This window comes from Aptenodytes forsteri, unplaced genomic scaffold (assembly GCF_000699145.1).
Source record: "Aptenodytes forsteri isolate BGI_AS27 unplaced genomic scaffold, ASM69914v1 Scaffold149, whole genome shotgun sequence".
In the NCBI taxonomy this organism is placed as follows: domain Eukaryota; kingdom Metazoa; phylum Chordata; class Aves; order Sphenisciformes; family Spheniscidae; genus Aptenodytes; species Aptenodytes forsteri.
The window spans coordinates 1,112,673-1,126,201 of NW_008795560.1; the positions used below are offsets into that span (position 1 = coordinate 1,112,673).

The window sequence follows — 13,529 nt, forward strand, 5'->3', positions numbered from 1 at the left end:
CACTGTTTCCAGCACAAGTCCAAAACACAGCCCCATACTAGCTACTGTGAAGAAAATTAACTCCATCCCAGCCAAAACCAGCACAATGGTTCATTACAGAACTTAAATTAAAATGAAGCTTTTTATGTCTAGGGCCAAAGGGCTTTTTGGCTTTTCCTGTAAAAGGTCCTAACTATGTACTCAAAATGTGATTTGTGTAGTGAGAACATAAGCAAAATAACTATTCCTGGTAAGGTCAAATATATGTGCCCATAAATAGATCAGACTTACTTAAGTCGTTAATGGTACTTTCTATTTAAAACGTACAGTTGCATGCATCTTTTAATTCTTTAACAGGTATGAGGAGTCCCCAGCCCATGCAGACTACCCGCCCACCTTTCAACCGAGCCATGTCTTTAGACAGCCCTGTGGGCTCAAGTGCTCCAGTGAGGAATGTCAATGCCTTCTCCATGTTACAAAAGCAAAACTTGATGGGTGGAAGTCCGAGAAGGATTGAAAACCAGGAAAACTATGGAGCAAATCTGGGTTTGTTGATTGTGTACAAATAGATCTCATTGTAAAGGAAAAGGCTTTTATGTAAAAAATGTTGCAAGATTATAGTACGAATTTTGGTTAGAAGAAACCTTAATGTTAAAGAATACTAATTTTAATGTCAGCATATAAATACTTTTTAATTATTATACCTAGCTAAAATTATCAGAACATAACTGTTTTACCCTCTGTGTAATATTACCAGTACTTTACTTTTGTTTAGTAGTTAAATTATTTTTTACTATTTCGAGTTTTGAATGTCACATATGTTTTTGATATATAGAAGCAAGAACAAGTCACGATGGCAGTCATTAATATTTTTAAATATATTTAGATTAATATAGTTGTTTGATGATTTAGAACTTGGCATGGTAAGCTTTAGATGCTTTTTAGGAGTTCAGTGAATTGCTCTGTCATTGGCAGGTATCCTTGTTGGTAAAACAAAACAAAACCCCAGAAAAATAATTCTAAAACCGAAATATGTAATGTATTCTAGATGAAAAGTTACTGTATTTTCTGCTCTTCATTATAGCAAGTGCTCCCAACAGAAATGTAGCGATGAATCAGCATCAGTCAGGAGACTGGGGTTTGCCAAACTCAAAGGTGAACAGATTGGAACCTGCAAGTTCTGCTTCGATGTTGAGACCAGGACCCGAGTTTGGTGCGTCCCTTCCCAGACCCACGGTGGGTGGCTCTATGTCTGGGCTGCCCATTCGCTCCAGTAGCATGCCCGGTACAAGACCAATGCTACAACAGCAAATGATCCACATGAGTAAGTTCTTTACTTTTTGTTGTCCTACCTCGCACAATCTCACTAGTTCCTTAGTAAGCATTCACCATCAGAATCTTCTCGGTTTTGGCAGAATACTCGCTTTTCATCCAAAGGCTTTTTGAGGTAAAGACTGTTATTGTTCACTGACTGGGACATTTGATGACTTTTTGGTGTTCTTTTTGTTTTCTTCTGGTGATATCTGTGTGTTTCATACACAGATAATTCATGCTGAGTCTCCAGATTTCAGGGGGATAGTTTCTGTGTATTTCTTTAGTGCGGTACTTCTCTGCTAAATTCCAGGAACTAAATGCCATCTATGATGATATTTGAAGATACTAGTATCCTGATTAATTTAATTCATTGTACTTGATAAAAGTTTTTTTTTTCCTGTTAACTTCTTGGTAATCGGGGTTTTTAAAGCTTTTTCTTAAGTATTTCAAAATTCTTCTCATATGGAGTATCCAAATTTCATATAAAACCGCATTGTAAATACAGGTTCTCTTTTAACTATTCATGTTTGCATGGGAGAAAATAAGCTGCATGTCTAAAATATGAAGAGAGTCTTAAAGCCTGTGGTTTTTTTCTGTTCTATATCTCTAACAAAGGTTTAGCCTAGAGCTGAAATTGTCCTGTCTAATGTGCCAATGCCAGCATGCCCAAAAAGGGCCGAAATCCAATGGCACTCCTTTTTTCCTTTTTTATCATAGAAGGCTAGCAGGGCTGTTACCAGTTCTCTTAGACTTACTGTTTCAATGTGACATGTGGATATAAGGCTAAATCAGGAAGAAATTCATGCAGTCCTAAGTCAGAATACCTCAGCTTTGCTTCCTAGAAATCGTTATTGCTGGGTGATTCCTACAAATATCGGGAAATAATGGGATGACACAAACTCTTCTATGTAGTGCTGTATGTCTCTGAATAGGTAGAAGGAAGGCCGTACTGCCAAAGAGCAAAATGTTACGTACCTTCTGTTTCTTTTGATTTTCACCCTGTTTTGGAATTTAAAATGCTAAATGTTGTTGATGTCACTATGACAATGTATATTTGCTAGTACCCAGATTTCATTGGCCAGAAAACTCATTTTTTTGGGATGTACAGTTGCTGTATCTGTACAAGTGCCTATTTTAGGGGCTTAAGGATTAGAAATAGCAATTCTGCTCTAACAGGGTAGCAGCTTTAGATCACTGCCGTGTTTAAATCTGTAGTCTATTAGATTTCTGAGATTATCTGGAGTGTGAGTTTATGTATGTATACACTTTAAAACATGCTAATGGAAAGCTCGTGAAGCTGCTTGACAATTTGTGTGATCATCCACAATGCTTTATGTGAACACTGGGAGAGCAAGATGACACCTTTTGTTTTTTAAAAAACACACAAATGTTTTACCTTGCAGGGCCAAATGAGATAAACATCAGCATGGGGGGGAATCCGTATGGACAGCCCGGACCATCTAACCAACCAGGATCGTGGCCTGACAACATGCTGTCCATGGAGCAAGCATCGCGGGGTTCACAAAACAGGTAGAATTGGGGAAGGTTTTAAGATAAGTTTAAATACAACTGTTCACTGTTTGTCAGAAGAATTTAAGACCGGGAAAAAAAATTAATGCAGCATATACAGTGGGGATAACAGACTGGAGTCAGAATCTATTTCCATTTCTGCTGATGATGTGACACTGGATATCTTTTAACCCAGCTTCACAAAAGGCATTGCTAACAAAATCAGTCCGTCCTTGAGTTGGGAGGCATGGAGAAAAGGGGTGGGAAAATCTGAAACCGTGTCTCTGTGGCACATGCAGAAGCCAGGAGGAAACAGAATTTTTCAATTCAAGGATATGTGGCAGTTGACTGGATATTTTAGGACCTAAATTTGGGACTGAAGTTCTTAAGTCTTACTTCAGTCTTCTGGGTGATTATAGTACTTAATCATCTCCAGGTCAATATATTATATAAAAACTATGTATATGCCTTTATCGTCCATAATGGTTGTAATGTTTTTGTGTTTATAGACAATTAGTTAGAAACTCTTTGGATGACCTCTTATGTCCAGCACCGAATATGGAAGGCCAGAATGATGAAAGGGCACTTTTGGATCAGCTGCACACATTGCTGAGTAACACGGATGTCACAGGCCTGGAAGAAATCGACAGAGCATTAGGAATTCCTGATCTTGTAAACCAAGTACGTAAACAGAGATTTTGGCCATTTATCTTCCAAAAACCTGTATTATTTTATTACTTGAAAAGAAAGTGAAGAGGGCCTCCTCACTCACTCTGTCTCCTCACTTCCTTGTCTTCATTTTCCTAAACCTGCCTTTGGAAGCATCTACATTGAGTAGTGATTTTCACTGGAGAAGCTCAGTATTGATTAAATTTCTTGTGCGTTACAAAAGCATAAAATGGCATCTTCTTATCTAAGTTTATTGTAGTATGCCTTGGTATACAGGTTTTTTTTTCTGGGTGCAAATCATTATAATTCTATAAGCAGAGAATTGTGTTGGGTTTCTTTAGTAAACAGTCGTCAGCTGAGCATGGGCTGTGAAGTATTTGAACTGGCAGTGACGTGTTAGTGAGTAGGACACTTCCATCTCCTCCCGTTCCAGCTTGAATTTATATGGCTAGCAAATAGGAAAAAAAAATTCCATGAATAATTTGGAACTTGCTAAAAACCACAAAATCACACTGTCATTTGTACAAACAGCAGTTTAAAAGTGTGGAAGGGCTTGAATAATGATCCTGGTCTGCCTGTGTAAGCAGTGTGCAGCAGAACTGATTTAAAAAAAAAAAATTATTAACAATAACTTCTACTGTTTCATTTGTCTGGAGACAAAACTAATAGTAATCTGTCCCTGCTATGTTCTACCCAAGAAACTATTGGTTGTTCTATGCTGTGTTAGCTTTATTGTTTCTTTAGGAATTCCTACTTAAAGAATATACTGCTAGTGAAAACGCTTTTGTATCTGTTGAAGGGACAAGCTTTGGAACCGAAACAAGATTCGTTTCAAGGTCAGGAGTCTTCAGTTATGATTGACCAGAAGCCTTCGTTATATGGTCAGCCCTACCAAGGGCAAGGGGCAGCAATGCCAGGAGGTTTTAGTAACATTCAGGGACAACAGCCATCCTTTAATTCAGTGATTAATCAGATGAGCCAACAGAGCAATTTCCCACTTCAGAGTATGCATCCTAGAGCAAATGTGATGAGACCTCGAACCAATACACCAAAGCAGCTCCGCATGCAGCTCCAGCAGAGGCTTCAGGGGCAGCAGGTAATCTTTTGCTCCCGTGTTTACACTTTCTTCTTGTTTTGGAATGGAGTAAGGTGCACACCGAATTGTGTTGCTTCATGAACACGAAAATTGACATTACAGCAGGCGATTGAAAGGACGGATCTTTAATTTCACAGTGCTTTTCACGCTGAGTGCCTAATGGCTGTAAGGAGTGAAAGAACCTTTTTAGGACAAGTCTCTCCTTCATCAGCCTCCTTAGCTACAGATTGGATTGGTTCCTGCAGCACACAACATTATTGCTACTTCAAACAGTACTCTGGTACGACGTAGCTCTGGGTGATCTCTTTATCCACGTTCAGATCTAGTATTTTTTCGGAATCACACCAATATCATTAAATGGGCAGCTGCATTTCTCCTGTAAACCGAATGTTTCTTCTTTTTCACTATGTTTTCTGACTAATCATTTGGGCTTATTGAAATATGGGTTTGCTTTTCATTTATTGATTTGATGTCATTTTAGGTATTTTCTTAGGATGAAAGGTGAGAGAGTAGATACAGCCACGTAGGTCTTAACACTGGGTTGAAAGCACTGCTTAAAAAATTGCTGCGCGATTTCAGCATTGAATTCCCCATGTGAAAATGCAGTCCTGATATCAAATACAATGTACAAATAAATCTCGGAAAACTGAGATAGTGCTGTGTGACATGGAATGGCAACGTTTAATCCTTAGGAAATACTGTGCTCTCTCGATTGTTCTGTGACAGTAATTCAATCTGTATGGCTTTGGGGTTTTGTGATGGAGAGGGAAGGAGACAGAATTTTATTATTTTAAGCAAAGCTAGTGGTTATACCCTTCTGCCCAAAACATGACTTGGAACAATTGATAGTCTGCTATATATTTATTCTTAAAAAGCACTAATTTCAAGGGAAGAAAAAAATAAAGCCAGTTACTGCTGCACTGTTTGGAGGGTTTTTCTTTTTGTGTGTGTTTGAGCTGCCTAACCAAATAGTCTGGTACTTCAGGTACATCAAACAAGGCAAAAATTAACCATTGCACTTTATGGATTCAAGAGGTCTCTAAAGAATGGTTTTTTTGGAGGAGTTGCCATTACTTTGTTCAGATACTGGTATTTTCAAGCTAATAGTGCTAAAATGTCTTTTTCCAAGTTTATGAATCAGACCCGTCAAGCGCTTGAAATGAAAATGGAAAATCCGGTCAGTGGCAATGCCTCAGTGATGAGACCAGTTATGCAGCCACAGGTGGGATCACAGGTAAGTAATTGCTGCGCTAGCCATCTGAAACATACTTTTTAAATAGACACACCTTTTACACATCTGTTTAGAATTTGGACCTTCTTTCATGGTTCCACAGCATTCCTTTTTGTTTTGTTTTTTCCCCTGTACAATTCAAAAAGGGGTTTTTTTTTCCTCTCTTATTCATGAGATTTCAGAGGGATTTGTTCATTAGGTCATGCTATCAATACAGTGTGCCAATAGTCTTTTCCATGTAGGATATGATAGCTAATCTACTTTATAATTTGTTTAGCACTAATGACAACTTAATGAAAACCTTCGTCTGGTATTTTGATGGTTTTTGTGCTGGCTGGGGGGTTTTTTTACTTTTTTTTTTGGTAATGGATATGCCGGGTCTAGAGTTAGAAAGCATGTAGGTGGTTTGATTGACTCTGACATGATTTCATTTGTAAAAGTGTTTTCTAATACGCTTTTTCTTTTCTTTGGGGGATAGCAGCAAGGTTTTCTTAATGCTCAAATGGTGGCTCAGCGTAACAGGGAGCTAATAAGTCATCATTTTAGACAACAGAGGATGGCAATGATGATGCAGCAGCAACAGCAACCTCAGGCCTTCAGTCCACCACCAAATGTGACTGCCTCGGGAAGCATGGATAGTGCTTTGACAGGCCCTCCAATGGCTCAAGTTCCTCCACAGCAATTCCCCTATCCACCTAATTATGGTACTAGTACTAACATGGGTTTTTTTGTCTGTCTGGTGTTCTTTTAGCTTTCTTCATTTATTATTAATCCAAACTACCTAAATACCAATCATTCTGAAAAATGGAAAATACTTCTACAAAAAAGGATGACTTTTTCCTTTCCCATCATTGCAAGAAGATAAACTAAAAGTACTAGGTGATGATAACTGACGTATATTGTCTGTCCTTCATCTTTTAAGGAATAAGCCAACAACCCGATCCTGCATTTAGCAGAGTATCAAGCCCTCCCAACCCAATGATGTCATCAAGAATTGGACCTTCCCAGAATCCTATGATGCAGCATCCTCAGACAGCAACAATGTACCAGTCCCCCGAGATGAAGGGCTGGCCGTCAGGAAGCATGGCCAGGAGCAGGTGAACTTCACAGTTATAACCTGTGGCTCAAAAATTGTCTTTCGTCGAAAGTAGAAGCTATGTTAAATAGCTTGTAGTAGGAAAAGGATTTAGAAGAGGGAAAAATAATTCTCTCTCTAGTGTCTGTATTGTCCTTGATCCTGCTCTGGTTTAGGAAATAGACTGATTAAATGTATCTTACGCTTAGCTCCATTTATTCATATTGGACCTCTGCAATCTTTGTAACTGGAAGCAACATTCAGTCTTTGAATATTGAAAAAATAACCTGGAGAGAAGTACAAAAGTTCAGAATAGTATTACAATGCACAGTACAGCCCTAACAGAAGCCTCCAAAAAGGTTACAGTGGGAAATGCATACACATACACCTGCGTGTATCTAAAAATTCAAGGTTCCTTTTGGGAGGGAAATTTCTTTCTCTACGTTAAACAGGTATTAGATCGAAACAAGTAGATGTAAAAATCGTTTTCTCTTTCACGTGTTGGCAGCTGGTGCAGGGAGGAATATATCAATGTGTAAACTTCTTGGAAGGTAATTTTAGTTGTCCTTTTGTGCTTCAGTTCTTTCCCCCAGCAGCAGTTCAGCCATCAAGGCAGTCCAGCAGCATACAGTATGATGCACATGAATGGCAGCAGTGGCCATATTGGACAGATGAATATTAATACCATGCCTATGTCAGGGATGCCTATGGGTCCAGACCAGGTACGTCGTACATAAAGACTGATGAAAAGTTGACTCTTTTTCCATTGAGTACAATTTGCGTCAAGCCATTCCTCTGGCACAATCCCGTTCTTGGTTATCCTGTTTGTATACACATCTGTGGACCTACCATTTGTATGTCCCAAGAGATACCTTATTTCTGATGGTATTTAAATCAAATCCACAATGAACCCAAGCTGTATGCTGTGATTAGCTGTTGCCTTTGAAGTATCATAGGTAGGATCAAGGCTTAAACTGCACAAAGGATGCTTAAATATTTCAGAGCCTGGAGAAACCCCAGAGAGCAAAACATGGAGATTGTGAAAAGCATCTTCAGCAGATGTAAAGGATTATAGATAATAGCTCTCATGAGTCAGACCAAGAATCCTGGTAGCACAGTATCCTTCTTCTGGCAGAAGCTGATGATGATACTTGCCCTTATATAATAGGGCAAGAATAGCTTGTGTATGCATTGCAAGAAACTGTGGAAAATTTAGGCCCCTGATTTAAGGGAAAAATGAGCTAATAACAGGCACTGCAAAGAAGGCTGAAATACTAAGTACACTTTTGCTGTCACCTTTCCACAAAATGCCAAGGGATGAGCAACGTAACACTGAGATAAGCTAAATTTATTCAACTAGAAAGTACGTCATGAAATTTTGTCTGAAGTATCTAAGGAAGCAGCCAAAATAACCTGAGGACTTCTGGGGGATAAGTAAGGTATTGGAGGACTTCGATACAACAAGTACCTTTTATAAAGATGGGAAAATGAAGGTGAAATGTCAGGTTTTCCAAACCCACATGTCATACAGTGAAGATACCCAAATAACGTGTTTAGGAAATTCTGGGACAGCATTTCTCTTCTACAGATTTAGCTTCGAAGTGGAGCACTAAAATGCTGTTCTTCTGCTTAGAAATTGACTGTCAGTACTTTCCTCGTCAAAATGCAGCATGTTGACTAGTTTTTTCAGCAAAGGTGTTTTCTTCTCTGACGATTTCTTCTTTTCTTTAACAGAAATACTGCTGACACCTAGAACCGTATCTTCAGACAAGAATGCGCTGTATTAATGATGCACTAGTATTACAAAGGAAAGCTACGCATTCTTCACGGCAACTAGCACTGGCCTTATAGAAACAAGTGATTTTTCCTGTTAATCACCGTGATGTCCTGAGTTACTTCATTCAGAGGGGGGAAAAAAACAACCCCAAGAAAAAAAACATTTTAGTGGAAGCAGTCTCTGTATTACTGTATATTGTGGTGTACAAAAAGGGTCATAAATATTTTTGGCGCTCTGCCTCTAGCAATGTGAATTTGGCAATGGCATTTGAGTAGATCTGATGGGTAGGCTCCTGGTATACCTTATCTATTTACTGTAGCTATCCAAAGCCCTTCAACTACAGGCAGACAGAAGTGCCTGGAGAAGTCACGGTGATAAGAATTTTCTGATTTCTCTAGTAACGATATCTGACAGAGAATGTAGTTCCTAGCCTTGACTCTTTTGTATTAATTCCTGAATATAAATGCTGCTTTTAATCTCTTGCCCCCAAGAGTCAGGATTTCCCAAGCAAAGTAGCCGTGCAAAATGAATTGGCACATACTCATCCAAAATCCTGTCCATTGAAGCCAAGGGGTAAAAAGAGAGGATAATAAATTTAAATTATTTAAACACAATTGTGACTAATATTTACATATTGATGTGCAGCTGAGTGCACTTTATAAAAGACTATATAATGGATTAATGCAATATCTTTGATAAGGACTTAATATGAAGGTAGGGTGTACTCATGTTCCTTCTCAGACACAATCTCTTAAGAATTATTTGAAAAGACTGCGTAATGTAATGTTTTCTGTGTATGGAAATTAGAGCAATAATCTCTCATCTTTTTGAAAATAACTTCAGAAAACTCAAGGCAAGGCACTGCAGTCTGAATCAGAATTTTGCAGTCTTTTTGTGATTAAATTTTTTAATAAATTTTGTAAATATGATCTTTAAGATAATGTATTATATATATGACTTTTGTAGGTCACTAACTCGTTTTTGCAGAGTTTGTGAAGCTAAATATTTAACAAAATTGATTTCTGTAAACTCAGTGTAGTTGAGGTCCAAATAGATTTTTTTTTTTTTTTTTTTTTTAAATAAAATTAAGGACTTTGAAGCTGGGTGACTTTGGCCCAAATACTTTCTCCTCTTTGGTCTTCAACACTTCATTTATTTTTACATCTTTAACATATAGCTTTTTATAAAAGACCAGTTGTTAAATGCTTTCTCCACCTGTGAGCACTTTGTTACCTTTCTTTTTGCATAAGGCAATTTGAAAAAAAGGCTCTGCGTTGTAAGATGTTAGCGACTTGTCATGACGGTTGTGTCTGTCTATAATATGTTGCCTTTTCAGTTGATGAATCTGGATTGTGTCTTTTTTGGTCAATTTTAATGAACTCTAAATGTTCCTCGAAAAAGTTTGTCTGTTGCAAAATATTTGTTGTTACATGACATCCAGAAATCTTTAAGGATATTAAGCCACACTTTAACCAAATGTCTGCACCTCATTGGATTGTTCTAATAGCAATGAATGTATTTTCTAAGCAGGTTTCTCTCATATCAGTATTAAGTCTGGTTACAAATTTATTATTTGCTGATAGGTTCCCCCCCGCCCTCTATTTTGGTTCCTTGAAATGAAGATCCCTTTGCAGTTTTTCCAGTGTCGGGCAGTTACGACGAGTCAAACCTCTCAACTTCCACAAGGGACGACCCAGCAATGTTTAAGATGTGTGGTGCTTTTGTTCTGTTGTTCACTGTGTAATGGAAAACTGACTTCTCCCAAGTGAGTAAAAAAAAAGAAATAATCTGTGTTCTTGATTGCTTCTTCTTGGTACTGTAAGCAAGAGGTGGTTTTATTGTTCAGAATATTCAGTGATCTTCCATTTTAATAGAAGTAACTTGAACTAGAAATATTCTCCAGAAGTTCATCCTTAGCGTACAGCCAGTTGTGTTCCAAAGGGAATGGAGATTCAGTTGATCTACTTTATGCAGCCCTGTCTCTGCAATTAGTACGGAGTGTATAGATTAGGTGATAGTATTCATTTGACACCTTCAGTCCAATTCACGTGTGTTTTTTAATGCAAAACTTTTAAAAGCCTAATTATAAGGAACTTTTCTCTTTTATTTCTTAGAACATCTCTCTTTGTTGAGTAAGTGCTGCCTACTGAAGTTGCAAGGCAACGATCCCTTGCTTTTAATATCAAATGAGAGTAGAACAATCTTTGTATTTTGTAGTTGTTCATTATATTGATGGAAACTACAAACCCTGATTGCTTTCATTAGGTGAGCTCTTAGACTGTATACTACTTTATACGTCGTGCCCTTTTCATTTTTTTTAAAATGAGTGATTCTATTTCTACATCTGTGTATAACTGGTACCTGGCTGATGTTTTATAAAGGATCATCATTTTCTCATCTGTCTTTAGAATGTTGGAGCTTTCCAGTACCTGCTTTTTTGCTGAATCCAAAGATTTTTAGTTTAAACTTGATTAAAGGGTGGCAGGGGGGCACTTTTAAAACGCATTGATGACATCTTTCTTGGCAGCACTGATCCTACATACTACATCTAGTTTGAAAATCTTACCTACTGCAGTAAATAAAACTGACCTTGAAATCTGCTGACATTTTGTATCTCCACCAATTCTGTTTTGGTTCTATAGCAGCGGATTTTTCTGAAAGTTTTTAAAAACAATCTGTGTAACATTTGTCAACAGTAAGAGAACAAATTGGCTAGTACAACCACCTCTGACCGTTGTTTTGCTGCATGTCTCTCTTACTCTTTTGATCACAGAAACCATGTTTTTATAAAATTCTTAAGTAGTATTTTTTTCCAATCTTGGCCTAAAACACTGCTTTTAAAGTTAGAAAACCAGGACCATTTTTTCAGTCATAAGACAAAACTATTTGAATGTTGTACCAATTAGCACACATTTTATTTCAGACTTTATGTGCAGACTACCAGATGACTGAATGATACAGCAAGTATGAAACCATGTAATTCTGAGAGCAATATTTTAAAAAATTCTCAGGAGAAGGCATACAGTATTGAGAATTGCATTTAAGTTTAGTTTACATTAAGTATTGCTTGAAATATCTTTATGTTGCAAAACAGAAAAATCATGGGGACTGATTTATAAAAGAGTTGGTTGTAAGGTATTACTGCTCTTCTGATTTTTGTGTTTGGATGTTAATAATAATGTAAATAAAGGTTTCTATTTAAAATCAGAACTCGGTGACATAGTGTATTAGCTGTCTAATACTCTAAGGCTGATAACTGTATCCTGGAAAGGTCAGAGAAAATCCAGTGCAATTACTGAGGAAAGCTATTATAGCAAATGATTGAAAGTTTTTCCTACTTGGCCGTAAAAGCTAAGGGAGTAACAACTTAGACCTTCCACCTATGAGGCCCATTTAGCAACTAGAGTTGCGCTGACAGAGTGGAATTTATGTCTTTTTCAACATTGACAGAGTGGAATTTATGTCTTTTTCAACTTAAATAGCAGTCTTCAGCAGAGCTGAGAGGAGAAGAGGTGGTAGCTTTCCCTGTAACTTGGCAACAACCCGCCTTTCATAAAATAACAGCTGCTTTTTGGGTCACATACGAGTCCCACAGCTCAGTATTTTGTGTAAAGGGACGTGGTAACTTTTCAGCCTTCTGACTGACATGTAACAGGAGCGGTACCGCTGGCCGTGCAGGATTTTGATAGTCACGCCCCATCTTGTCAAAGACTATAGGCTTGAACACAAAAAAAGGTAAGTGCAATTTTTTTTTTTTCATCTAACCTAGTATTCTTTCTGCATACTCACTGGGAACGGTAGACAGCTAACACTTTTCTCTGGAAAGCAGAAAAAACGTGTTTCTATTGGTGAGTTTAAATTCAGTATTTTTTACTTTTTTGTATCGATCCAGGATCTCATCGTCTAGCAGATGTTTCTGATAATCCGTGAATATGTGACAGGTTATAAACAAAATCTGTGGCTAGGTTAAGACAGGCAATCATACATTACTTCCATAATTAACAAAAACTTGCAAGAAAATTTTGGGAAGTGTATTTGACTTACGCGTGATACAAATACAAGCTCAGGCCTAGTTTTACTATATAGCACATACAATGAAAGACCCCGCTGCCACTTCTTCAATTTAGGAACAGAGGAAAAAGAAAACACTCAAGTATATTTTTTAAGTATGGGGGCGTGGTACCAGAGATCTGTATCCCTTGTGAAGTAATTCCACTTGAATTTCCTAACGTGCAAAACCAGGAAGGGTATCAAAATAATTTCCGTGATGTATTTTTACACCGTGTTTCTAGAAGTGCAAGTTAAGTTTGTGTTTTGAAAAAAAGTACCTCTTTGTTAAGAGTGAAGGCCACAGTTGGTCGAGTCTGTCACGGGAGCTCCCTCCTGCGTGTGCCTTTAAAACAGGTAGCAGGTTAACATGAAAAAAATTATAAATACAAATATCACCGCTAGTGCCTGTACTGCAATGTATTTAATAATGTCTTTATGAAAATACTCAAATAGGCTCTGTACACTGTGCTTCCTTCGTAAAATGATGGGGTTTTCCCTTTAAAAGCCTTTAAACAGTAACTGTCATTCAGAACATCTACTTTTTTGTAGACTTGAACTGTAACTAGATTATTCTTTATTGGCTACAAATATTGAACTTCTTGGAGCTGCCTTTTTTAAAAATAAATGTAAAAGTTACACTACTAAGCAAATGCTGCTTTCTCAAAGGAATTGTTTTGGTTTTGAACATACAATATAATATTACCACATAAAAAAAGTCATACAAATCCAATTTCATTAAAATTTAAGATGTACATTTACTGAAATTTTTCAGTACTTTCAAAAATGGATAAATTCTGAAATGTACTATGCAACATTAAGTAACATTTTG

General features: G+C 37.4%; 1 protein-coding gene across 1 annotated transcript in view; it reads left to right on the forward strand.

Moving 5' to 3' along the window:
- Positions 1–9,972, forward strand: part of NCOA3 (nuclear receptor coactivator 3) — an 87,210-nt gene extending 77,238 nt beyond the window's left edge. Inside the window, exons 15-24 of the mRNA XM_009282213.1 lie at positions 337–525; positions 1,064–1,303; positions 2,697–2,823; positions 3,312–3,483; positions 4,271–4,567; positions 5,697–5,801; positions 6,277–6,502; positions 6,721–6,895; positions 7,454–7,595; positions 8,608–9,972. Of these exons, the coding sequence (XP_009280488.1) occupies positions 337–525; positions 1,064–1,303; positions 2,697–2,823; positions 3,312–3,483; positions 4,271–4,567; positions 5,697–5,801; positions 6,277–6,502; positions 6,721–6,895; positions 7,454–7,595; positions 8,608–8,619 (1,685 nt within the window). The 3' untranslated portion in view covers positions 8,620–9,972. The remainder of the gene's footprint in view (positions 1–336; positions 526–1,063; positions 1,304–2,696; positions 2,824–3,311; positions 3,484–4,270; positions 4,568–5,696; positions 5,802–6,276; positions 6,503–6,720; positions 6,896–7,453; positions 7,596–8,607) is intronic.
- Positions 9,973–13,529: the final 3,557 nt, after the last annotated feature.